Raw genomic sequence first — 24,613 nt, 5'->3', positions numbered from 1 at the left:
TTTTCTTAAAGCGGTTGCTTTGTTTAGCTTAGTTTTTCTACCACATTGCAGTCGGTCTATTTTGTCAGCAAGTCTTTTAGCAGTCAGTTTAAGCACCTGTTTGCTGGTCAGTGTATCACTACAGCCGGCCTCAGAGTCCAGGTTACCGGCTACAGGTAAAACACTGACGTCACCCAGCGTTCAATCCTCCATTTAAGTCCGACAGTTCACTTAATACACAGTCAAAATGTTTTTCCACTTCAGCAACCAATGCATTGGGATTACATCATAACGTGTACACACTATTTTTAGATGGCCATCATTATAAATGGTAGCGCTACACATACCTATTTCAGAAGACTGATCATTCAAAACCGCTACCGTGAAGCTCCTCCGCGTCCTCCCCGGCGTCTCTCCTCTTCTCCCCCCCATCTGCGTCCAGGAACGCAGGTAAACAGGTGATGCTCAGCTCAGGTGTCTCCTCCAAGCCTCCCTTGTCCTCCCGTCCTCACCAGCAAAACGCGACAAAAAAGTCCTAGCAGCCGTTGTTGAACTTTTCAAATCAGTTTTTGACTTGTGTTAAAGGGGCTAAGTCAATGCTTTAAACCACTTAGAGCCTCCAACCGGGAACCATAAAAACGGAATTGACGCGCTTAATAACCGAACTAACGAATGAAAGTCCAACTCGTTTTAACTTGCCTTGAACACAGTGTCTTTATTGGTTTCCCAAAAAACTCCAAAGTGCACAAATTCCCATTCATAAGTTGCCGTTCGGCTTGCAGCATTCCGCGTTCGGCGTTTAGCGCTCAAAAACTGATTTGTCCCCTTCCGGCTGGAAACCCTACCTAGCCACAAAGGTTCCTACCTCATCTAGGTAAAGTGGACAATTAATTAATTACGAGTGAAACCCATTGACACCAATATAATTACAGAGCAATTTCAAATCTGCTCCTACAGTTAGCTTACATGTCAGAATACCAGCTTAAAAGGCGATAATGCTAACAGTCTCTTCTGCTACAATCAAGTGGTCAAGAAGATCAATTACAGCAAGAGTTTTATTTGATGCACTGTAGAGGTGTAACATCACAAAACTCAAAGCAGTTCTGATCAAATCACAACTTGTCAGTCAAAGATTGGATGATTTTTTTGGGTCAGGAAAAAAACTTAAACACTACCATGACTGTAACTTTTAAATGCTTTTAACCTTCCTATTCATATGGGGCAGGCTCATATAATCTGATCTCTAAATTAAAGGTGAAGCTCGGTTTCTACTATAGAAATAAGTCATGTTTCTGCATCAGAGCTCGGAAGCTTCTGATGTCAGCTACTTTTTTGCCTATACTTGATTTATGGTGATGTGTATATGTGTGCTTCAACCAGCTGCCTACAGTCCTTGACTCTGGTCTACCACTGAGCTCTGAGGTTTATCACTGGTTGTAGCCGCCTCACCCACCACTGTGAATTTTACACTAAAGCTGGCATGCCTTCCTTCAATGTAAGGCGATATGCACACTGGATGACTCTGGTTTATTAGGCTCGTCTTGGCTTGGGTCCTACTTATTTATGCACTTTTCTTCAGAGAACTGGAAGCCGTTATGCCCTACGATCAAATGACATTTTACATCTCTCTGCTCCTCATGTTTGAATTGAAACAGGAACAAAAGCTTTCAGTTCCTCTGCCCCCTCTCCCCTCCAATCTGAACTGAAATTGTCCGATTTTGTTTCATTGGAAGCCTTCCGCTCTATCTTAATAAATCGACAAAGGAAAGCCTTCGTACAGTGCCCTACAGTGTTATTAAATTGTTAGTATAAAAATAACTCCTGCACTTTATGTATCTAATTGCTTGTATATAGTATTTTAATGTTTGTTATTATTTATTATCTGTCACCCCTGTGAAAGAGGTCTCGATCTCAATGGGTCTTTTATCTGGTTAAATAAAAATTAAATAAACATGAGAAACAACTGCTTTGTATCTTGTCATTGCAACTCTGCATCAAAATTTAGTGAATCTTCTTGCAAAGTCAGAAATATGTTTTCCATTCCATCTGTGTCTGAAAGCAGAATTACGCAAAAACTACCAGGCTGAATTTGATTGAACTTGGTGGAGATGTGGAGCACGGAAAATGAATTTTTAGTGTGGATTTAAATCCCTTTTCTATAGAATTGTGACAGTGGCAGAAGACTGCACTTTTCAACTGCCCACACAGCAGCAGTATTCTGTATTTCACACTATGAAATTTAGTAATTAACCTGCCCTTAACATGTGTGCCAAACTGTGGATGAGAATCCGTATGGGACAAATATTATCTACAGTCTATTACACCACTATTGCACTACATAACATGACCTGATCTTGAACTATTATTGCTGCTAAACATAACTCCGATTAGTCTCCAGCTGACAAGAACATTGTTTAGATCTTGTAGCCTCCAGGAGGAACAGTCACTTCTGTCCTCGGGGACGACACGACACATCCAAAAGGTTATCGTCGCTACAAATGTGTTCACTTCTCTCCTTTAATTTCAAGTTGCTGCTTTTATGCTGGTGGAAATAGATCTGGAAACAACATGTTCCCAAAAAAAAAATAAGACTTTTTTGTCCAGGAAGAGACCAGGTTGTGTTTTCATCTGTGATAGATAAGCTAAATATTTTCTCCAATAAACATTAAATCATTTGGTCCTGAAAATACACATTGACCAATGATAAAGATATTCATGTTACTATCATGAGTCACATTAAAATCTGTTTTGCTGCAAAATCAGAAGCTAATATCAGCTTTGAAAGACTTTTCATCAACCTCGCTGCCAGTTTGTACCTGCATCCGGCTAATGAGAGCTTGTGGCTATATTTAACATATTCCATTTCCTTCTACACAGGAAATTATAGCTGAAAGTGCAGTTTATTTTAGATAAACAGTCGAGGCAGTGTGAGATGATATAAACTACAAGCAAAAAAGTTCGCTCAAGTGCTGCTCATAACCTGTCAGCTAATGTCTTAACTTCTCCAGCATGTAGATACGAACGATAATTTTTCTTGCTTGTTCTGAATGCTGAGTAAACTGCTTGTGTTTTTGCCTTCATCACTGTAACTTTTTATTTTTCCATGTGATGAGTGGGTGAAAATGGCTGGATCATCATTGTGGCGAGCAGAGCAACTGTGAGCTGCAGCAGCTGAATCCTGTAAAAGGGTGGCTGGTGTTACGAAACAAACAATCTGAGTCGTCCCCTCCTGCTGCGTCTCTCCCGAGGCTGTGACTTATGACTCATTCACACATTGAGCCAGTCAGGAGGAACAAAGGCAGTTTCCAGGCAGAGATCAGAGCGAGCAGGAGTTAATGAAAAGTCAGACTGATCGCTCTCACAACAGGATCACACCATCCCGCTCCCGGTTTTATTCTCTGTGACTCTGTAATGTACGTTTGAACCGATTTAAAAGCACTACAGCTTCTGAAACTGCCTGGTAGAAGTCGGTCTCTTTTAGGAAACTGCTATTCCTGCTGCCGAAAGCACCTCTTCGTGATCGATATCAGGAAAAAGAGCAAACAAACTGCAGTCATATTTGCTGTTTGTGTGTGTGCCGCACACTGTGTTTGTGGTGGGTGGATGGATGGATGGATGGATGGATGGATGGATGGATGGATGGATGGATGGATGGATGGATGGATGGATGGATGGATGGCTGAGGCGGGCTGGCAGGCAGTCTGCCTCTGACCAACATGTTGCACCACTGTGAACTGCGACAGACACAGACGGTGGTGGTGGTGGTGGTGGTGGTGGTGTAACCCGTTTAGATACGGCCCTGCAGGGATGCACAGACTCAGGGTCTCCTTAACAAGGCCAGCAAATGGAACATTCATCATCCGTCGTCATTCTGTGTGACAGAATCAGGTGATGTTACTGTTGGCGCTGATGCTTGTTGCTCCTAAACCACACTCACGTCTCGGTACGATGTTAAAAACTCAGATTTTGTCTCTATAACAATCCTTTCTGTCAACATTTGATTTGTTTAAAAATGCATTTCGTCTCTTTTCACTGCTTTTGTTGTCTCTTGTCTCCACTTTCATCTTCTCAGCTTGTGTTTTGTATCTCAGTTGGAGTCACTGCTGATCAGTGTTTAAGAAGGTCACTTACAAGGCGGAAGAAGCAGAATAGTAGTCGGTAGTATCTTCTAATTTAGTGAAAATACATTAAAGTAGAAGTAGAAATGCTTCATTTAAAAAATAACAAGTAGAACTACGTAAGTATGTAGTAGGACTTAAACTAATGATTTTTTTTTATTTACTATCATATGGCAAACAAGAAAGCAGGAACTCCTCACTATTTAGGTGTTAAAACCAGAGAAAGTTCGATATTATTGGTTAAGCAAAGACTTAAGAAATAGTTGCTGATAATTTAACCAAATAGCCCTGACTCACTGGATGTAAACTCCGGGTATAAACCAGCCAATGACTGCTCATTTTATGTGGCTTTGTCCTTCTCTTCTGTTATCTGTGTGTTAAAGTTTCAAAAATGCGCCACATTACAGGAAACAACAACCTTTGGGCAGCAACCTACCACGCTGAAATTTTCACATTTTGATAGAGCTTTGGATCCATTCACAGTCCAGCCCAAAAATCCACCAAAACAATTCGCTATTTTGAACGCACACCAAAGCTGCCTGCTTCGCTTAGCTCCACCCAAGATGACTGTAATTGGTTTAAAGACATACAAATCAGGTCTTTTTTCCTCTATAGCAGAATGATAATGAGGTGCAGTCAGACCATTATGTTGTACAGAGTGGCCTGCCTAAGAGAGACTAATCGACAAATAGATCTACAGACTTATATTTTCAGCTCTAATCAAATATAACAGCACTTAGACAGAAATTGGCCACTGTAATGATCATATTATTGCTGTTTAATGACTAAGTAGCATTTTACTGTAGTTGCTTGTTGTGGAGGAGCAAATTTTGACTGTTTTGTCTTATCAATTAAACAGTAGGGTCGTTTAATTCATAAAAATTAGGGGTCAACCGATGATCCGATGGTCCAACTGATCTAAAACTTAGTATATTTCCAAAAATCAGTGATCTTATTTTTATAAACTGATTCCTGATTGTCTCTATCTGTAGTCACCACTGTGTGGTCTCGAGGAAGGTATCAGCATGATCCAATACGAAATAAAAGTCTATCAACAGTGAAGAACAAGTGGAGAAGAGCTCTACTTTAATTAAACTTATGTAAAACAGATAGAAAAAGGCAATTCAACAAAGTGTTATGAAGTAATTCTAAATTTTGTCACCAAGACTGCCTTTTTTTTTTTTTTTTAACTGCAAACGTGTATCTTTGTAATTACTAACAATCGGTGCCGGAATCGGCCATGAAAGAAACCATATCCTCTGATAATATTGCATCATATTTGGAATGACCCAGAGCCAAGCTGTTAGATCATGTATTACATCGGTGCAAATGCTGTCAGCACTGAGTCTCTGGCTCGATTCCTCAGCCAGTGAAATCTCACTGCATGTCATCTTTCTGCTATCTTTCCCAACGTTTCCTCTATGTCTCTACTTCCTAATAAAGTTGAAATGGCAAAAAATAAATTTAAAAAATCATGCATCATATTTCACTGTAAGCGGCATCTAAATTCAAAGCAACAACTGCAGTAACTCAGGCTGTCAAATGAAAGTAGTGGACTAACATAACACACAGAAACAACAGGGAAAGCCGCAAAGTCAAGGGGATGAGAAAACACGCTCACAATACACTTTAACAAAATCAGCAATGTCAGCAGTGGGTTTGGTAAGAATGGCAGGACAAGCAGCGCTGAGAGCAACTCCCTCTTTCTACACTCACACACACACACACACACACACACACACCCACACACACACACACACACACACACACACCCACACACACACACACACACACACACACACACACACACACACACACACACACACACACACTCCACATCCCCTCAGCCAGCTGCTGGACCTCAGGCCTGTGAATGCAGAGACAAACAAACAAACACACACAAACACTTGCATAGATGCACTCGCACACAGCCGCTGACACGCAGTCACTCTCACACGTGTGACTGGTTCTGCTCGCTTGTTGCTCTCCTGCCATACGTCAGAGCCAAAGACAGCTGGCCAATCAAGCGGCAGCTCCTCGCTCATAACCACGGCGACCGCGGTTTGTCCAGCAGAACTCTGGGTGATCAGGTGGAGCTGCACAACACACACCTGACTTCCCTCCGCGAGTTCATGATTCTAGTAATAAAAGATTTTCATTTCAGAATTAATCTCCATGTTGCTTCACCAAAACATCACTGACTATGTTTAGGTCAACGTTCCAACCACAATAACCTTATAGTGACCTGTTCAAGTCAGTACTTTGAGTATTAAATTACCTGGTTAATCACATTTCCTGAGAGCCTGAACCTGAGGAAAGTGGTAGATGGAGTAACAATAATGTCATTTAGATTGAGAGGAGGTCTGTGAAGTCAGTCTGTGGCTTTTTAAGCTCTATTCTCACGTCTGTAGTGTTTGTTTTTTGGGGGTTTTATGGTGCTATATTACATGTACAGTACATTATGATATTTGTATCTGCTGATGTCAGGATCTTGATCTCTGAGATGATACTTGTGAAATAAAAGTCATGTTTATTCACTGAAGCATTCAGAATCACATAGCAAAGCTTAAGCATCACAGTGACTCAAGTGTTTGAATCGTGTAAAAGCAAATACTTTTGTTTTGAAAAAATTCCCTGTACATTTCAAAAGAGCTTAAGATTTTAGAAAAGTTTTATATGTTTCATTCACTTGAGCTCATGAACTGTGAACTAAGATGTCTCAGTGTGAGCATTGTGTCTTTTTTGCTTTATTGAAGCATCCATCCATCCATCCATCCATTATCTATACACCGCTTAATCCTCACTAGGGTCATGGGGGGGCTGGAGTCTATCCCAGCTGACTCAGGTGAAGGCAGGGGACACCCTAGACAGGTCACCAGTCTGTCACAGGGCTACATACAAAGACAAACAATCACTCTCACATTCACACCTACGGGCAATTTAGAGTAATCAATTAACCTCAGCATATTTTTGGACTGTGGGAGGAAGCCGGAGTACCCGGAGAAAACCCACGCATGCACAGGGAGAACATGCAAACTCCATGCAGAAAGATCCCGGGAAAGCCGGGACGCGAACCAGGGACCTTCTTGCTGCAAGGCGAAAGTGCTAACCACTACGCCACTGTGCAGCCCTTTATTGAAGCAGATAAAGCAAACAATAAAATGACTCCATCAACACCAAAGACTAATACATCTTCTACCTGTGTGCCACTCATTGCAGTAAAAAAAAAAAAAACAAACTACTGAAAAACACATCACTGAGTCACGCTGTTGCATTCGAAGATATGTTCCTTTATTACCATAAAAACTGGAACTATAGAGACCCTCCCAGACTCACCTTCCAAATGGTGAAACATATAAAGTCTGTTGTAATCTATAGCTGGAAATAGTCACAAATAGATGCAGTATTTTGTCTAGTTTAAATATGGAACTCTATGTTTGTGAACACTTTTAAAGGTGCAGTGGGAACCTGTAGGTGAGACAGGCAGGGAGGGAAGTTTTCATTGGATTTGTTAATGCAGCATGATAGTCACAAGGTCAAACTGCAACATGACAGTAAGATGAGGTTTGTGTTGATTTACAGTAAAATTACAGAAGGAAAAATGATGTGATGATGTGGAGAAAACATTTTCTGTCATTATGAGTGTATGTTTTTAGAATACTTTCCTCTCAGAGTAAAGCACATATTACTGTGGCTGTTCGCTTTGTGCTGAACTTTGACATTTACTGTCTGAAATTTTGAATAATTGTGTAAATGCATCTACAGAAAAATAACGACGTTTTTTATTGATGCATATTTAATAAATGACAATGATACTTTACTCCCTACTGAATTAAATATTCAGTATATTATAGATTGTAAAGAGTTATTCCATCTCAAATCATTAGGGGCCTTCAGCTTGATCATCTCTGATTTGCTTGAAATTTTTTTTAAAATCGTAAACAATGGATATTTAAAATGCTATCTGCGGAATTTTAGCCTGATATATCAAATACTTTCTGAGATTTATTTTATTTTATTTGCCAACTGACCCGCACTCAGCACATTTTATTGCAAATTGTAATAAGAGGCTAAGTTTGGATTTCAATATCTCAGGTACTATTAACCTTCCTGTTGTCTTCATTTACGAGCACCAAAAGATATTGCTCCCTTGAAAAAATCCAAAAATTCTGCCAAAAAATTTCTCAAATTTCAGAAAATTTGCAAAACCTTCAGGAAGAAAATTCCAATAATTCCTTAAAAATTTCTGTTGAAAGTTTAATTAAAAAAAAAAAATCCCCCCAAATTTGGCAAGAAAATTCTTGTAAATATTTTCAAAAAATTAGTAAAAATCTTCCCAAAAAAATCCTAAAAATATCTAAAGTGATTCCATATGTATCAGTAAAACTTCTAATATTTTCTTTAAGAACATTCACAAAAAAATCAACCAAAATCCAACGAATTTTGCTGGATTTTGGTTGATTTTTTGTGAATGTTCTTAAGAAACATTTTTTTAACATTTCTTTTTTCTACCAAAAAATGTTCAAAGATTTCCCAAAAATGTTGAGAATGTGGACATCAGAAGTTTCACTGTGAAAATATATTTTTATCCCACATTTTCAAACTTTGAAACGGGTCAATTTTGACCCACAGGACGACATGAGGGTTAACGATAAAAGCCTGAAAGTTTCTCTGTTATTTCTCACTGTACTATTCATTTAGAATCTGCCATTCTGGACAAGCAGATCAAAAAGTCTCTGAATAAGGGTGAGTTGAAATATGAAAAAAAAAGATGTCATGAAAAGTCCAGTCTTTGAGCACACATTAAGAAAAACATTGATAATGCAGAAGTTAGCTAGTGATAGTTTCTGAACTGCATGTTGGTGTATGTCATAATAATATAAAACAAAACATACGGAATAATTATTGAAATATTTGGTCACAAATGTGGACAAAAAAGTATTTTTGTTGAACTAATAACTGATTGAGCAGATATGAAAAGTTGTGCAACAAAAGCACGAGTAGAAAGTTTAATCTAAGTCCAATATAGTTGTGGAGTTTCAAAAATGTACTGAAACCTAGAAAACTATTTGATACATCACGCTAAAATACCACAAACATCTTAATATCCATGAAAAATATTAGACAAATCAGAGATGGCTGAAGCAGAAATTTGAGGCTGCAGCTGATGTAAACACAGTCGGGTTGAAGGGTTTCTTTGTGTGTAAAAGTGTGTGAATGCGCATGTGTACTGTGCTGTGTGAAGCAGCAGCGAGAGGAGGGCCGGAGCAGTATTAATACAACAGCAAGGAAAAGGCCCGGCGATGGTTGCCATGGTAAATATGGCCCCCTGTAGCGTGCTAGCAGTCCTCTCCTCCCCTTCCCCCCTTTTCTGTTCTGCTGCTCTCTGCTTTTCCTCTCAGTGCCTGGTTTTCTCCTTATTCTGCTCTAAATTGCTTCCGTTCTCTCCTTCTGTCATTTCACACCAAACCTCCCTCTTCCACCTCTCATTCTAATTTGCCTCCCTTGTCTCACTCTCCCGTTTTCCTCCCCCTTCTCGCCTCTCATTCTCTTCCCCATCTTTCTTTCCTTCACGCCACACTGGCCTTTCCTTTGGGCTCCAGACAGGCCCTGAACGCTGCGCAGAGCCAGCGACCTTCAGTGCATCTCAGCAGGCTGACTGACTGGACAGACACAACATCTCCGACGCTTAACGCCGCTGTGGCCCAAAAACCGGCACATTCACAAAGGTTAGGAAGCCCTAAAAGTGATGTGATATAACGGATGCAGTGCCCGTGTGCACCATTAATCACCATCATCATCAATCCCCTCTGGATGTCAGTATTTATCAGCGTCTGTCGCTCACACTGCACACAGGTTTTTTTTCTGAACATCAAAGCTTGCCAGGATATTGACACATACTGTGTTTATTGTAATTCACTATGCTGTTGTCTTAATTAACCAGGCACTCCGATGTGAAGGACAGGGGCTGATAGATAATTGATTGATTGATGATCTTCCTCCAACTCTATCATTGCACGTTGTAACACAGAGAAAGAAAACCCCAGAGAAGACCTTGTTTCAGTAACACTGTGTCATGGTATTTTAAGGTTGAAACATGCACCATATTTAGGACTTAGTGTCCACTTGGCCATAGCAGGATGTAAAATATGGTCCAAAGCTGTAGAAATGGTCATAAGAGAACCATGGTTATAGAATATTTTACAACATACTCTGTATTATTTGTTTTTGTGATGTTTCTGCATGATTATACAACCAAAATTACTACAATATGTAAGATTATTTCCTTTCAATACACATAACTAGGCAAAATGTTCTATGTTTTTCATAGAGTGAAGTTTAGAACTGAGATGAAACTATTAGTCGATAAAATGATTAATGAGTTAACATCGTTAGCCCACTGAAATAAAGACTTTTTACTTCTAAACCTACTTTGAGTGGCTAGATTTGTGTTTTTTAAGCCATTGTTGTGGTTTTAACACTTCCACTCTTCTTGATCTTGATTAATCAACTGAACTGGCAACTCTTAACTGGTAATTGATCAACTGTTCGAGCCATTTTTCTACCAACAAAACCAACAATCTACTAGTTCTCAATTTGCAGCTTCAGATCAGTTAAAGCTGAATGTCTTTGGGTTCTGGTCGGACAAAGCAAAGCATCTTAAGATGTCAACTTGGGCTTATGAAAGATATTACAGTCATTGTTCAGTTTTTGCGACATTTTAAGAATTAAATGGTAAATTGAGTAAATAATCAGTAATAATGAATCACTAATTGCAGCTCTAGGTTAATTAGTTTAATAGTCTTGTTTCAAGTCACTTGACCTTTGCTTTATAATAGCACAAGTCACAAAATGTACCAAACACTACAGTGATGTAAAGCTCTCCAGCAGCCTTACATCACTCCTCTCCTCACACCTCCTGTGAGACGCAGAGGACAACAATGAGGTGAACTTACATCAATGAAAACATGCCTACAAGCCCTAAAACATGAAGCTCATGACCCTGATTGTATTTATATATGGCCTTTTTCCCTCACACGTACACAATAGTGGTCCACATCTACAAAAAAAAAAAAAAAAAAAAAAAAGGGCAATGAATCAGGAAAGGAAGGTTGAATAAAAGTCTGGAATTGGCATGGCAGCGATAAAAATGTGCTAATTTACATGGTGACATTTGTCTGTAATGGACAATAAATGGTTACCCTGAGTTAAATAATGCACACTTGTGGTCAAACAACGTAGAAACCCCCCAGTAAATCAGCGCATATTATCATGCATTTGTGGTCTCCTGCAGTTTTTCTTTCACCTGGAGCAGCTCAGCACCTGCAGGAAGGACTACAGGCTGCTGGACGTGTGAACCCGGTGAAGTGGAACGAACCACGGTGTCAGCAGTACCTGAAGGCTGCTGAGGTCTTTTTGTGTTGTGCTGGGAGAACCGCTCACCTGTCAGGCTGTCGTAGCACTCGATCTCGGTGCTCTCCACGGCTCTCCGCTGCTCCTCGGTCAGCTTGGCCGCGGCTTGACTCAGCAGGTTGACCTCGGAGCCCGTCGTCCCGTCGACAACATGCACCCCTTTGAGCTGCAGCAGCGCCCGGTGGTACTTGCCTATCGCTTCCCGAAATTTCTTCTCCTTGTAGCATCGGTGACCCTCCGCCTTGAAGTCGATGGCTTTCTGGATCTTCGTCTCCATCTCCATTTCAGCGGAGCCGGCTCGATACCCTCCGCCGCTTCCTCCGTCTCCTCCGGCGGCCGCCGCCAGGCTTCGGCCGCCGGTCTCCGGGTAGCTTTTCAGGCTCTTTATCTGGTGTTGCTTGGCTTCCATGTCTCTCAGTGAAAGCGGCTGGAGCGGGCCATGGTGCTCGGGCACGAAGGTGTGTTTTGTAGGGGAGGACCGGAGCAGCGTGCTGTGCATAAAGGATGCGGGAATGGAGCGGCAGAGACGGCGGGGCAGGCGGAGAGAGCCTCGGGGAAAAAAAGAAGAAAAACAGCCAAGAAAAACGGCGTCTCTGAGTAGATTAGTTTAAAGAATCGCTGCAGTTAAAACTAATTTAAAAAGACTCATAGGAACATCCTGGAGAAAAACAGGTTCCTGGTTGTGAAGGATGCTCGGGTGGATCTCTATGGTAGCAGCCTCAGAGGCACGCGCAGCTTCAGCACCACAGACAGCGCACACACGACAACCCCTGCCGCGTGGCATTGTGGGTAAAAAAAAAAGAAGAGTCGTGAGGCGTTGCTGCAGTCCAGATTTTACACGGCAAAAAAAAGCGGAAAAAAGCGAAAAAACGTGCAAAAAAGCCACAAAAACGATCGATTTTTTTTGTCAACAACATGCTGTACTTTAAATCAATAAGTATAACAAATCAGAAAATGATATCTGTCAATAAATAAGAGCTCATTTGCATATTTATTGGACTAATAAGTAAAGGTTACGCCCTGACATTAACCCCTCTTTATAAGATTTTTATTAGATTTTTTTTTCAATCTCAAAATATTCTTGAATATCTTTATGGGAGGTTGAAGATGACGTCACTTCTGTTGTTTGGGGCTGGACAGTTGTCACAGAGAAAAACAGGCGGATCAGGTTAATTCAGCTTTTACTTTACCCAGAGCCCCTCCGTAAACATCATTACAGCCAAAGCGGAGCCTGATGACTTCAGCTGATAAGATTTTCAAGGAGAAGGAGACAGACAGCAGGAGGCTGCAGGACCAGAGGAGGACAGGAAGGAGGGAGACAGCGACCTCATGGGGACACACTGGCAGTTACACTCATTGTGATGGGATGTGTGGTTCACCTGAAGCCCACCTGCAGCCACGTCATCCCCTTTATGAGCTTTTCTGGGGTTCATTTAGGGTAGATTTATTAGCTATCTAGCATCTCTGATGTGCGATTAATCTGTGTAACAGGCAGCAGAGACTGAGCTGCCTCATATTAGAGTTACTCAGTCCAGGAGCATATAACTTCAGTGACAGAGCTCTGAAAATTGTTTTGTTTTACATCTGTATCTGTTAGCTGCTTCATGGATGAGAGGCCTGTGATGGATCAGGGTGAACTGTCATTTAGTCTTCCATCTGCAAACTGATAAAAATTTATAATAATACTAACAGTAACAACAACTATATTAATAGTAGTAAAGAGCTGCTATACTAAGTTTTTTTATCATTAGTACAAAAACAGTTCAAGTTGTTTAAAGGATTACTATTAATAATATTAATACTACCGGTATATGAATAATATTATGTTATCATTATTATTAGCAAAGGTATTATGCAAATGAAGTCATGAACCTTGGAAAACCCACTGTTTCAAAAATACATGTTTTATTTTTTAATTATCGTTTTCTTATTTTAAATAAGAACATTTTAAATAAATATTTTAAGTTTTTATTTTTTATATATATATATATATATATATATATATATATATATATATATATATATATATATATATATATATATATATATAAAAAAACTATTATTAACATTAAGCATTATGCATTAATAACAATAATTCTATTAAGTTAGAGACATTTTCCATAAATTGTTGTTCAAAAATCCAAACTGACTAATATATATGGAAGGCACTATTTTGGGTATGCTATTACATTTAGAAAATTTCACACTGTAAAGATTTTTCTGAATGATTTTGTTAAACACAGAGGCCAATATAGTCACTGATACATGCATTGAAGTGTGCAGGGTACTGTGCTGAAATATTATGACTAATGCTACATATAAAACCAGGTGGTTACTGGGTCAAAAGTTTCATACAGACTTTGTTTTTATTCCTCATTTCAAACAAATAACAGTTATCCTAATTTAATAGGATGCAAACTTTACTGTAATTGAAAAGTGCACTAGTGTGGCTACAACAGTTTAGATGTATCAGAGTAAGTAGCAGCATCTTCAAACATCATTACCATATCACTGAACCACAGTTCAACTAAGATTATGCAGCAGCAGCAGCATCATGAATAGAGTGGCCATTTAACAGGTTTAGTGATAAATGAACTACTCACTGTTGTCTGGGGAATAGAATTATTGACTTTGCTGTCATGTTGATACTTAAAAGAACTGCAAAGTACAGTGTGTGGCAGTAGCATGCATTGTAATGTCACCTTTGTAGAGAGAAAAAAAGAGCAGTTAAGACCTTTGGACCCCTTTTTCTCATTTAATTATTTTCCAAGCACAGTTTGTTCAAATTCAGATTTTTATCCCCTCAATATCTTTAAAAAAAACATGACAGTTAACGGTGAGTTTGGTTCTACTTTGTGTCTTGATAAAAATTCCTTAATGTGATTTTAAACATTTTAAAATATTTACAGTGTAACAAAGTTCTGGTGTGAAGTCTGACAGACCAAAATAGTACACAGGTGTGAATGACCCACACTGGGTGGGGTGAATTACCTACTGGAGCTACAGTAGTGGCCCCCTGACACCAGGCCTGATGGCATCTCTGAGTTTCCTTACTTGGATACATGATACAAGAATGCCCACATAGAAAAATATGCAGCAGAACAGGTTCTGTGCTGTGTGAAATCAACTCTAACAAATCTATACATTGCATTTCAAAATAAACAATATTCTACTGATCCGGCTTTCAAGTAGGTGGTTGTAGAAAATGTTCAGTACTATGGTAGAAAAGTTGACTTAAGCTCAGAGGTGTGAACTTCTACAAAGCGCAGAAGAAGAGGAGGAGTTGTGGTGCTTTTTTCTAGATTCAAGTGTTCGACGAGGTTGTTCTGTGTAACCATTTAGAATTCTTTTTTGCTCAAGTCCAGCAACAATGCTCAGGAGCCTTTCAGCAACACTTTTACAGATTTCCTACTTTCCAAACAAGAAACAGGAGGTAATTTTCAGGTGAAAGTAACAAGAATAGACAGACTTTACTATTACTTAATGGCTAGTCCTGTGTCTGACTGCTGTCCTGTGTGTTTAACTTGTGGGGAAAAAAAATCTGTACATTTTGCTTAAAAGTTTTTGGGAAATATTTAACATTCAGGCAAATATAAACAAATAATCACACAATTCATCATGTAGAAGCAACACTTTCTACAGCTCAAGTGTATTCACTCAGGAGAAATCTAAAAACGGGTAGTTTAGGCAGCAGCATTCTTATATGTGGAGTTACGGGGTAAAATCAAAACTGCCAACGTGGCAGTTTGGTTGACGTCATGCTCATGCCTTAAGCTCACAAATATTGTAAAATACATATTCCTAAAGCACGATAAATGGCAGATATGATGGAGACACGATAAAACGCTTTCTGGTAGAGCAACATAATACACACGAGTCGTCAAATTAAAAGCTTGGACACGAGACGAAGGTGATGTTTCAATGGCAGCGTCATCAGGTTTTAGCAACTCCAAAGCCGTATTTAAAGTGTCCATACATCGAGGCTAAAAAAAACAAAACAAAAAAACAACTCATTTTAATAACAATAATAATAATAATCTGCAGTCCTGCATTTAGCAAGATAAATGCAAAAAGGTAGCAATACAAATTCTTTAAAGAATGTTTTGAGAGAGTCTTATTAATTTTGGGGAGTGTGTTAGGTTCTCTTACTGCCCAGTCTCTTAAAAACACTGATGGCCTTAACGTCCATCTGAGCCCCTACAGACTCTCCTCCTCCTCCTCCTCCTCCTCCTGCTGCTGCTGCTGCTGCTGATGCTGATGCTACCAGGGCCACAGTGCTGCTGCTGACCTTGGCGTTTGCTACAGTCGACCTCTCCGGTGCTCTGGGTCTGGTGCTGGTCACTCTGTTGTCCTGCGTGTCGGCCGGTGCAGGCGACACGGCAGCGTTTGTGGCAGGGAGCTTGCCCAGTCTCTGAAGAACACTAATCTTGGCAGGGGGAAGGCCATTCGGGGAAGAAGAGGAAGAAGTGGGAGTATCAGAGGGAGGCAGTTTGAATTTGCCTCCCAGGCGCCGCAGGGTGGTCGGGGCTGCTTTTGTCGTCGGTTCTTTCTTCTGGGATGGAGGAGGCCTCTTGAGGACGCCAGCGTACTGCAGGACAGAGCCTTCTCCATCACTGTCGTCCTCGTCATCTACATCCATGTTTCCAGTCATATTTCCTGGCCTCGGTCTGTCTTCACCTGCGTCCCCTGTGTCGAGGCGACTGAACACACCGGTAGGCTGCCAAAACATGAGCATTATGAACTCAGAACTAATCTTTATTATACAAACTGAGCTATTAAGACAAACTGACAGGATTTACCTTTGTATTGCTTGTTGTGGTGTCTGCTTTCGATTCAGCTCCAAGTCTTGCAAACACAGAGGTGCGTTTTAAACCTTTTAAAGGAGAGGAGCAACAGAATATTAGTGTGATGTGACATAAAACTCCACATGATCCTCCTCATACAAGATGATGGAAGGTGAAGAAAATCCTATCATCACTGTGCTTGTGCAGATTGTTAAGGCAATAGTTGGTTCACTTTTGCTAATTTTCTATACGTTCCTGTTTGTCTTTGACTAGCATAATATGCCCGTTTAACTAGCATAAGTCTTGATAAAAGTCTGACTTAAGTACTGAATATAAACCTCTCAGTGATCAAAAATATATGACATGAATCAATAATAGCATTATAGAACTGCTAAAGGTCGTAAAAAAACATTTCTTTGTGATTGATAAACACAAATGCAGCAGAGAAATGTAAGAAATAACACTATAATGTAGTCTATTTAAATGTCAATTCCTGTGATTTTGTTTTAACAGTTTTTTGCCATTCTTATTAAAAGTCATACTATTACTACTATTGTGCGATTTCACAAGATTTTAACTTATTGTCAAATGTGTAATTTCTTCTTAACTTGCATGTAAAAATATTACCCGGCCACACTATTGTGTATAACCAGAGTTAAGCATTGTTCTAGTTGTAAATGCAAGTTCAGAGTGCAGTTAATGAATATTTGATATGCATCTTTGATGTTTGATTCATGTAAAACTTAGCTGTTATTTCCCACAGGGAGTGATTAAGTTCTCCACCTCTCCACTGAGCATCAAATAAACCAGCTGCTAAAATTTTGACCAGAAAATAAGAGCTTTTTAAACAAGCGTGTACTAACAAGAGGTAAAGCGGGACACATAACACATCTGCATTTTGTTGTTTTAAATGTTTATACACATACTATGTCGAAAAAAAAAAGTGCTTTTGATTTAAAACATCTGATTGGAGAGCCTTGTAATCAATATAAATGTTTTATGCTTAGCAGAACCATTTTTAATTTCTTGTTTGGAGACAACGAGCTTAAAGTTTTGATTGTTCAACGTGATAAGGAGACAGTAAACGGGTTAAATGTTACACTTTCCTTCATAAAATAAGAGAAAATGTCTTGCAAAGAGACAGGACCCAGTTGCAAATGCCAGAGAGGAAAGATTTTGACATCTGACTGAAAACAAGCACAGCCTGACAGAGAGAATGATTGTTGGTGCAGTGAAAGTATTAGTAAGGACAAAGGACTGAATTACAAAAGCACAGAGGGTGATGGTCAAGCAGGTGTAGTTTATCAGCATCGAATCACCGTTTTCAGATTTACTGAGAGGGAAGTTAATGAAAACTTTTAGTTGTGACTAGTTGCTGTGATTAACTGCGTTAGTAGGACGAGCTGCTGGCGAGGCCACTGGGTCAGGCCTACCTTTCTTGGCCTGCTGGGCCAGGATTCGGCGTGTACGAGGCGTGGTGCCCTTTGGCATGTTGATGATGTACTTGCCTTCCATCTCAGCTGTCACTCGCCGGCGCTTCACTGCTGGCAAACCGTTCCCCTCGTCAGCTGGTTGACTTACAACTGATAACACAGTGGTAGGTACACGAGGATTAAACAGAGGTGAACAGTTGGAGTATGTGGCTCCAGAGGAACAGGAAATAGAGGACTGATGGGGTAAAAGAGACCTTCCTTGCAATATACCTGCTTTGTTACTCTTGTTTCCCTGCATGTTGGACACTGTAACAGAGAGGCGATTGTCGGGTCGACGAGCTGGAGTGGCTGGCGGGGATTCATGGCTCAAAGCATTGGCAATCATGCGAGTGGCAGCTGGGAAAAAGATAGAAACATTCTTAAGAAGCTGTGATTTAGCCTGTCTATTAGAAAAGCTTTTATGTTTTATACAAAACACAAGAACGAGGACAACTGGACTTCACAGGTCTTTGGGGTCTGTTCTGTGGTTCGTTTCTCAAAGATAGACTTCGACTACAAATCAGATCTTTAGATTGTCTAAATTCATCTGTTGCACAAAGGTGTTTAGTTCCTCCCAGTCATAAGAATGACTACTTTTCAATAAATTCTTGACAAATTAAGATTGCTGAAGGTGGCACAGCTTGAAACTGTTCAGTTATTATTTTACAATTCTTCTGGTGAAAAATGGTGATCATCCTTTCCTAAAGGCCAAGCTGACATCCTCGAATGTCCTTTTTTCCTACAGCCCAAAGATATTCTGCTTAATGTCATTGAGGAGTAAAGAAATCAGAAAATATTTAAATGCAAGAAGCTGGAATCACAGGGTTCTAAACCATTTAAACTGATAAATTGATTTTGAGATCACATAGCAATAGATAGCTGACAACTAATTGCTTAATTGGTGGTACAAAAATGTACCACTTGTAAAGATATTTTACTGGCTGATTTTAGAATATACAGGGTTTCTGCAGAAATCAGCCAGTCAAATTTAATGCTTTTTAATGCCATTTTAATGCTATACTGTAAAAATTTTAATGCCACGACCGTGAACTCAACAAATTACACAGGTTTGTTTTATTTGTAAAAGATGATTTTTATATGAAAACTGTCCCTACATTTCACTATTTCTGAAACTGGAAACCACCCCTGACCACCCACGGGCTGCTGTCATTCTACTGAAACCCACGTTTTCTAGCCATTTTTGCTGAAATTTGCATTTCCCCATTTCTCAGTTCTCCACCTGGTCCAGCCTGCCGGCCACTTTACAAACATGCAGCTCCAACCGGCCGGAACAATTATCACAATGCTTCGGCATGTTTATGCAGATGCACATATCTGATGAATCTCAGTCTATAATTATATATTATTATTGTCAGATATTTTCTTGAAAACTGCAGAAAGAATTGTTAATGCCACTGAGAATCAAATTTAATGATTTTTAATGCCATTTAAGGCCGTAATTTTTGCAAAATCAATTTAATGACTGTTAATGCTTTTTAATGCCCTGCAGAAATCCTGATATAACAGTGTGACAATGAAAACAACACCACCCTCAGCAGAAGCATTAAAAACATTAAGAGCAAACCAAAAAAGATATAAGAAGATGTATCTTTACAAGAAAGCACTTTGGTCACCTTGAGTGTTGTAAAGTGCTCTATAAATAAATTTTGATTGATTGATTGATTGAAAAAAAAAAACTAAAGTAAGAGAGAAACCACTGCAAACGCTTGACACGACATTTTGTTGGGAAACGCTAGTTTAAGTCATTTGGAAAGCAGATTGAGAACACGAAATACACTAATCAATGAGAAAATTTGAGACTACTCTAACATGAGACAAGTCTAGAACATCTTTGTAAAAAAAAAATAAATAGATAAGTTTAGGCTGATTTACTTATCTGGTAGCAATAACCGTCTGATATGCCATTCACCCTGACAGTACAATGACAAAAGTATCTAGCATAAGTCTTATTGCGTACAGCTTTGGCCTCTGTTAGACTATGTATTTAAGTAAAATCTGGAGAGAACAGACAGCAGGAGTCTAAACCATCATAAGCTATGACATCAATCATTTCTGCAATTTTTTTGCTCTGCTTTCTGTGACCTTTTTCATGCCATGCAGTATTCAAACTGAATTAATAATTTTATTTCATATTAATAACCAAGCACCTGATGTGCACAATATTCTGCAGGATTTCTGTACAAATGTTTTCTTGGGGAGTCAGAATGCTTAAGTTCAGTATATCTAATCATTATATGCACCAACAAAAAATAGTCATAAGTAACAGCAATATGACCAGACAAATTGATAAAAAGGTCACTTTAGTGTACCCATCCCCAAGTTTGAACCCGCAAACATAAATCTGTTTCTGTGTCTATGTAAAGCTTTTGATTCCACAAGTCAAATAAAACAACTTTTATTATGATTAAGTCGCCCATTCAGAAAATTATCTTCACGCAAACAACAACCGCATCCACTTTCAGCAATTCTGAATCATGGCAGGTGCCAAGTGTGGTTCAGTTTCGCCTGCATAATCAGCGCAGACATATCACATGATGATACAACTTGTGATTCATATTGCTTCTGGCTGGGCTGATTAAAGGGTCGCACTGTGGTGTCACTCAAGTAAAGCCATTTAGCTGATTGGGTGACTTAAGGACAGACAAAAACAAAAAAATCAAGGAAAAGTAAAAAGTTTTGAAAAAATACTTTAAACAGCATTTTACTTCAGAAAATTCTGCTCCAGACTGAACAGTGTCTGTGATCCCAAACTTTAAATCCAAATAAAAGGCAAACACTATTTTAATCATGGCCCATAGCATGTTTTATCCAGGAAAGCATTGTAACTTACGAGTATTGGCAGTTCTTCTGAGCTCAGCTTGAACACTGGTCTGTCCTGAGGAGATGGCTTCTGTTGCCATTTTGCACATGTCCTGAAGACGGGACGATCGGAACAAATAATAAGAGTTAAGTGAAATTTGTAGTAAACAGTAGGGTCATTTCCAAGGCGACAGTAAATTTAAAACAGTTTTGTCTGTAGCTGAATTCACTGGGAACAATAGAATCTAAGTCACATTATTTTTTAAATTAGCTGATTTGCTGGAAGACCCTCTTGGAATTCTGAACAACTAAGAATTCTTTCAGTTGAGACACAAGTATTCTTGTAGAAGTGTCAAATTATTTAAGAGGACATTTGTTGTATTGGCTGCTGTGGATAGTTTTTGATCCAGTAATTATACACTCCACCTCCTGTAATACAGCCACACCTGGAATTTGAAGTGTAAGCCATCCTAAATTGTACACGCAGCGAGATAGAGCTATTTAAAATATGCACACCTTTATGTTGTTGTTTGCTCAAATTAAAATCTTAACAGTGATTCATTTGTAATTTAAACATTACATAACTGGCCTCACCTGCCTGTAGACCTGCTTGGCATGTTTAAGAATGGCAATGATGTCGCCAATGACTGTAATGCCGAGATCCATCATGATGTCTTTACTGAGGTCCATCAGCATGTTCTTCTGAATTCTACAGTGGCATAAACAACAAGAACAAAATGTGAGGGAGATGACATAATACACATGATCACAGTGCAGCTGTGTTTATGATGTATAAGTGTACAAAACTGGGCCTATGAAATAGAGGTTTTAAGTTACCTATTATCCACGAAGGAAACTGCGTAAGTGACAGCGAGGCCAGCTGGGATCCCTGCATCCTTAAAAAACTGAATCCACTCTGAGGTGGCTTCAAAAAAAGAAATGAAAGAGACTCAATGAAATACAATTTCAATTAAACTGAAAAAATATGGGAAATACTGCCACTACTAATGACTACTTTACTTGGTGATTATTTGTGGTTTAGTCTATAGTTTCAGAAAAAGATTCGAGATTCAAGAGTTTTTATTTGTCACGTGCTCAAAGGCCATCACGATCCATAAACCCATGTTTTGAGTCTTCAGTCGATGTGCATTTTGCACATATTCTTGTTGTGGCCTGATTGTCTACCAAGAACGCAGCATACGCAGGGCCACCTCCATCAGGAAGGACCCCTCCCACCCCTCACATGCCCTGTTTGTTGCCCTTCCATCAGGAAAGAGACTGCGTAGCATCAGAACCCACACATCAAGGTTCTGCAGCAGCTTCTTCCCACAGTCAGACTGTTGAACACCCTGCAGCTACAGCACTCATAGACCTGCACCCATCACCTCCATACCCAAAACTGCAGTCACATTAATCTCACTCATTATTACCCCAGTAGCCAGTATGATTGTGTCTGATGTATGCTTGTGCTTTTGTTTTGTTTTGTTTTAATCTAGTTTATCCATCCATCCATCCATTATCTATACACCGCTTAATCCTCACTAGGGTCGCGGGGGGGGCTGGAGCCTATCCCAGCTGACTCGGGCGAAGGCAGGGGACACCCTAGACAGATCGCCAGTCTGTCGCAGGGCCACATACAAACAAGCACTCTCACATTCACACCTACGGGCAATTTAGAATAATCAATTAACCTCAGCATATTTTTGGACTGTGGGAGGAAGCCAGAGTACCCGGAGAAAACCCACGCATGCACAGGGAGAACATGCAAACTCCATGCAGAAAGATCCCGGGAAAGCCGGGACGCGAACCAGGGATCTTCTTGCTGCAAGGCGAAAGTGCTAACCACTACGCCACTGTGCAGCCCTTAATCTAGTTTAGTCTTTTGAAATTATCTTATATTTATTTTTACCGTATATTTATTCTTAACTTTTTATAGTATTACCCTCATTTCTGCACTGTGAATGGATGTGAGAAACGTCATTTCGTTTAACTGTGGACTACGTACATTGCTGAATGGCAATAAAAGCTGAAGTTGCTAACGTGTGCAATACTCTGGTCGAATCAGGTTGTTTTAAATGTTCGATATAAATTAACTTGCTCTGATTTACTACTCAACACTTCTATCTGAACTTGTCAGAATATTAACTTTCATTTTGTATCTTAAAAGTGAACAATATTCAGTTACACAGTTGATGATAGTTATATAACAGACTACAGTGGGTGAAGGCCCTGACACACAGCCCCAATGGGAGACATAAAGCTGAGGAGACAGCAGCATGGTGAGGACTAACACATGCTGACCACGGCCAGCTGGAGGATATTTATAACAACAATTATGAACCGTCTTGTGGCTGCAGTAACAGATACAGGGTGAAGGGAGCTGCCAGAACAGCTGCCAGAACAATGGCTCTGTTGAACTCAGAGATTCACACAACGGATAAACTGCCATTTAACACATAAACGAGTCAGAGCCATAAATAATAACCTGATAGATGCTGTGGAAATCTGAGATTCAAATCTGATATAGATTCGATGCTAGCTGGCAAACGCTAGCGTCGCCAATTTAACCCATTGACGCCATAAACAAAACCAACGACTGTGTTTGTTTTTCTGCTCTGAGCACATAAGATGAAATGGCACACTAAAAGCAGCTAAAACATAGCCGTCAGTGTTAGCATTTTGTGTTAGCATTGTCTTGGCGGCAGTCTCAGCCGTGAGTTAAAAGGCGCTATCAGCCCACTGAGGCTCCCGCTATCCACGCAAACGGCTGGAAAAATTCAACACAGAATATAAAATTGAGGCAGTGGTCGTAGCTAAAGCAAAACTGACAAAATGTTTGAAATATTGCCGAGGGTTCCCGTAGCCCAGCCGGGCCTTTCGGCTCTCACCTGTTGTCACGGACGCCATGTTTACAACAAACGTGTGGTGACGTCAGCCGCATCCGGAAAAGTCACGACGTCTCCCGTGACGCAACGTCCGGCAGACGCACGCAAAACGAATAAATTAATAAATAAATAAAAACCTCCAAACAATTATATTTGCGGCCGCTAGAGAGCGACGCAGACCGCTGACTAGCAAAAAAACTACCTGAACACAAAAATGATGAATTCAGCTTCTGATTCGGAAATTAAGGGGGGAAAAATGAAGGAAATTTAATCAAGGCGCTTCTTAAACAAAGTTTCGTCTTTTTAAACAAAACAAAACAAAAAATAACATTTATTTATTCATTTCAGACATTTTATGACGTAAAGGTAAATCCTTGCTGTGTCACATTTGGGAAAATCTTTATTATACTGTACTAGAATTGACTTGGACTAGATTGATGTTTGGGCTAAAGATTATTGAGAACGCAGTATGCGATTTCTAAAACCTTCTATGGGGTCAAGAGATGCGCCTTCAAAAAAAATATCTGGATCACATTAAATCTATTCTAGGTCTAAAAGCACCTGATATAGACGGGACAATCTTCCTGTGCTTTTAGATCTGGACTTGGTCTCGTGGTCCAGATGCGGAAAAAGGCAAAAATAATATTTCTGTTTTTCCTTTAGTTTGCATTTTTACAAATACTCTGTATAGTTGACTACATTTTTTTTTTTACATGGCGTCTAATCCAGACTTGACCCATTTTATATTTAGTTGTTTTACATCTGGACCTTGTCTAATGTGACGTGAATGCAGACAAATAACTGAATTCTCACTTCTTTTAAATTGAACAAATGCAGAATAAAAGTTTCACACATTTGACAGTAGGTTTCAGACGGGGTTGAGGTTACCCAGAGTGTCTAACGTGATTTCACATCATTCAAATGTGGAAAAAACAACAATTTCCGCAACTTTTTCCTTAACCTGCCGAATCAGATGCTACGAACCGGAAGTTAAGTTCAGCGTCGCTTCACTCTCTCCAGCACCCGCGGATTTCAAAGTTATTACAACTTAAATTTCCATCTGTATCCATGTTCGGTCGTGTTTCTGACCACCTGCGGAACGTAAGTCCAGTGTCCACTCTGCATTTACGGTTTCGTGGGTC

The 24,613-nt window shown here is 39.7% G+C and overlaps 2 protein-coding genes across 3 annotated transcripts in view; both read right to left on the bottom strand.

The window, feature by feature from the left end:
- The window catches only part of ttc9b (tetratricopeptide repeat domain 9B), a 36,878-nt gene extending 24,598 nt beyond the window's left edge, over positions 1 to 12,280 (bottom strand). The window contains exon 1 of the mRNA XM_055012218.1: positions 11,541 to 12,280. Within this exon, the coding sequence (XP_054868193.1) occupies positions 11,541 to 12,009 (469 nt within the window). The 5' untranslated portion in view covers positions 12,010 to 12,280. The remainder of the gene's footprint in view (positions 1 to 11,540) is intronic.
- Positions 12,281 to 14,251: 1,971 nt separating this feature from the next.
- Positions 14,252 to 23,528, bottom strand: c7h19orf47 (chromosome 7 C19orf47 homolog). 2 transcript variants are annotated; one of them, XM_055012547.1, is made up of 8 exons: positions 23,475 to 23,528; positions 21,424 to 21,511; positions 21,181 to 21,295; positions 20,618 to 20,699; positions 17,998 to 18,123; positions 17,803 to 17,877; positions 16,310 to 16,383; positions 14,252 to 16,227 (listed from the first exon to the last, which is right to left on the bottom strand). In XM_055012547.1, exons 1-8 carry the CDS (start codon positions 23,491 to 23,493, stop codon positions 15,646 to 15,648), a joined length of 1,161 nt encoding a protein of 386 aa, XP_054868522.1. In that variant the 5' UTR covers positions 23,494 to 23,528; the 3' UTR covers positions 14,252 to 15,645. The 2 variants fall into 2 exon arrangements, with proteins under 2 accessions (XP_054868522.1, XP_023145129.2); XM_023289361.3 differs by having other exon boundaries at positions 17,728 to 17,877; positions 23,475 to 23,526.
- Between the last annotated feature and the right edge of the window lie 1,085 nt (positions 23,529 to 24,613).

Source organism: Amphiprion ocellaris, chromosome 7 (genome assembly GCF_022539595.1).
Source record: "Amphiprion ocellaris isolate individual 3 ecotype Okinawa chromosome 7, ASM2253959v1, whole genome shotgun sequence".
NCBI classification, from domain to species: Eukaryota; Metazoa; Chordata; class Actinopteri; family Pomacentridae; genus Amphiprion; species Amphiprion ocellaris.
The sequence above is the reverse complement of the archived record's forward strand: the minus strand, read 5'-3'. Positions and strand labels throughout refer to the sequence as shown.

Coding starts and splice junctions, on each gene's coding strand:
- c7h19orf47 (XM_023289361.3), bottom strand. Junction 21,296..21,423: donor GTTTCCTTCGTGGATAATAG/GTAACTTAAAAC, acceptor ATGCCACTGTAG/AATTCAGAAGAACATGCTGA. Junction 18,124..20,617: donor CAGAAGAACTGCCAATACTC/GTAAGTTACAAT, acceptor TCTTTTTCCCAG/CTGCCACTCGCATGATTGCC.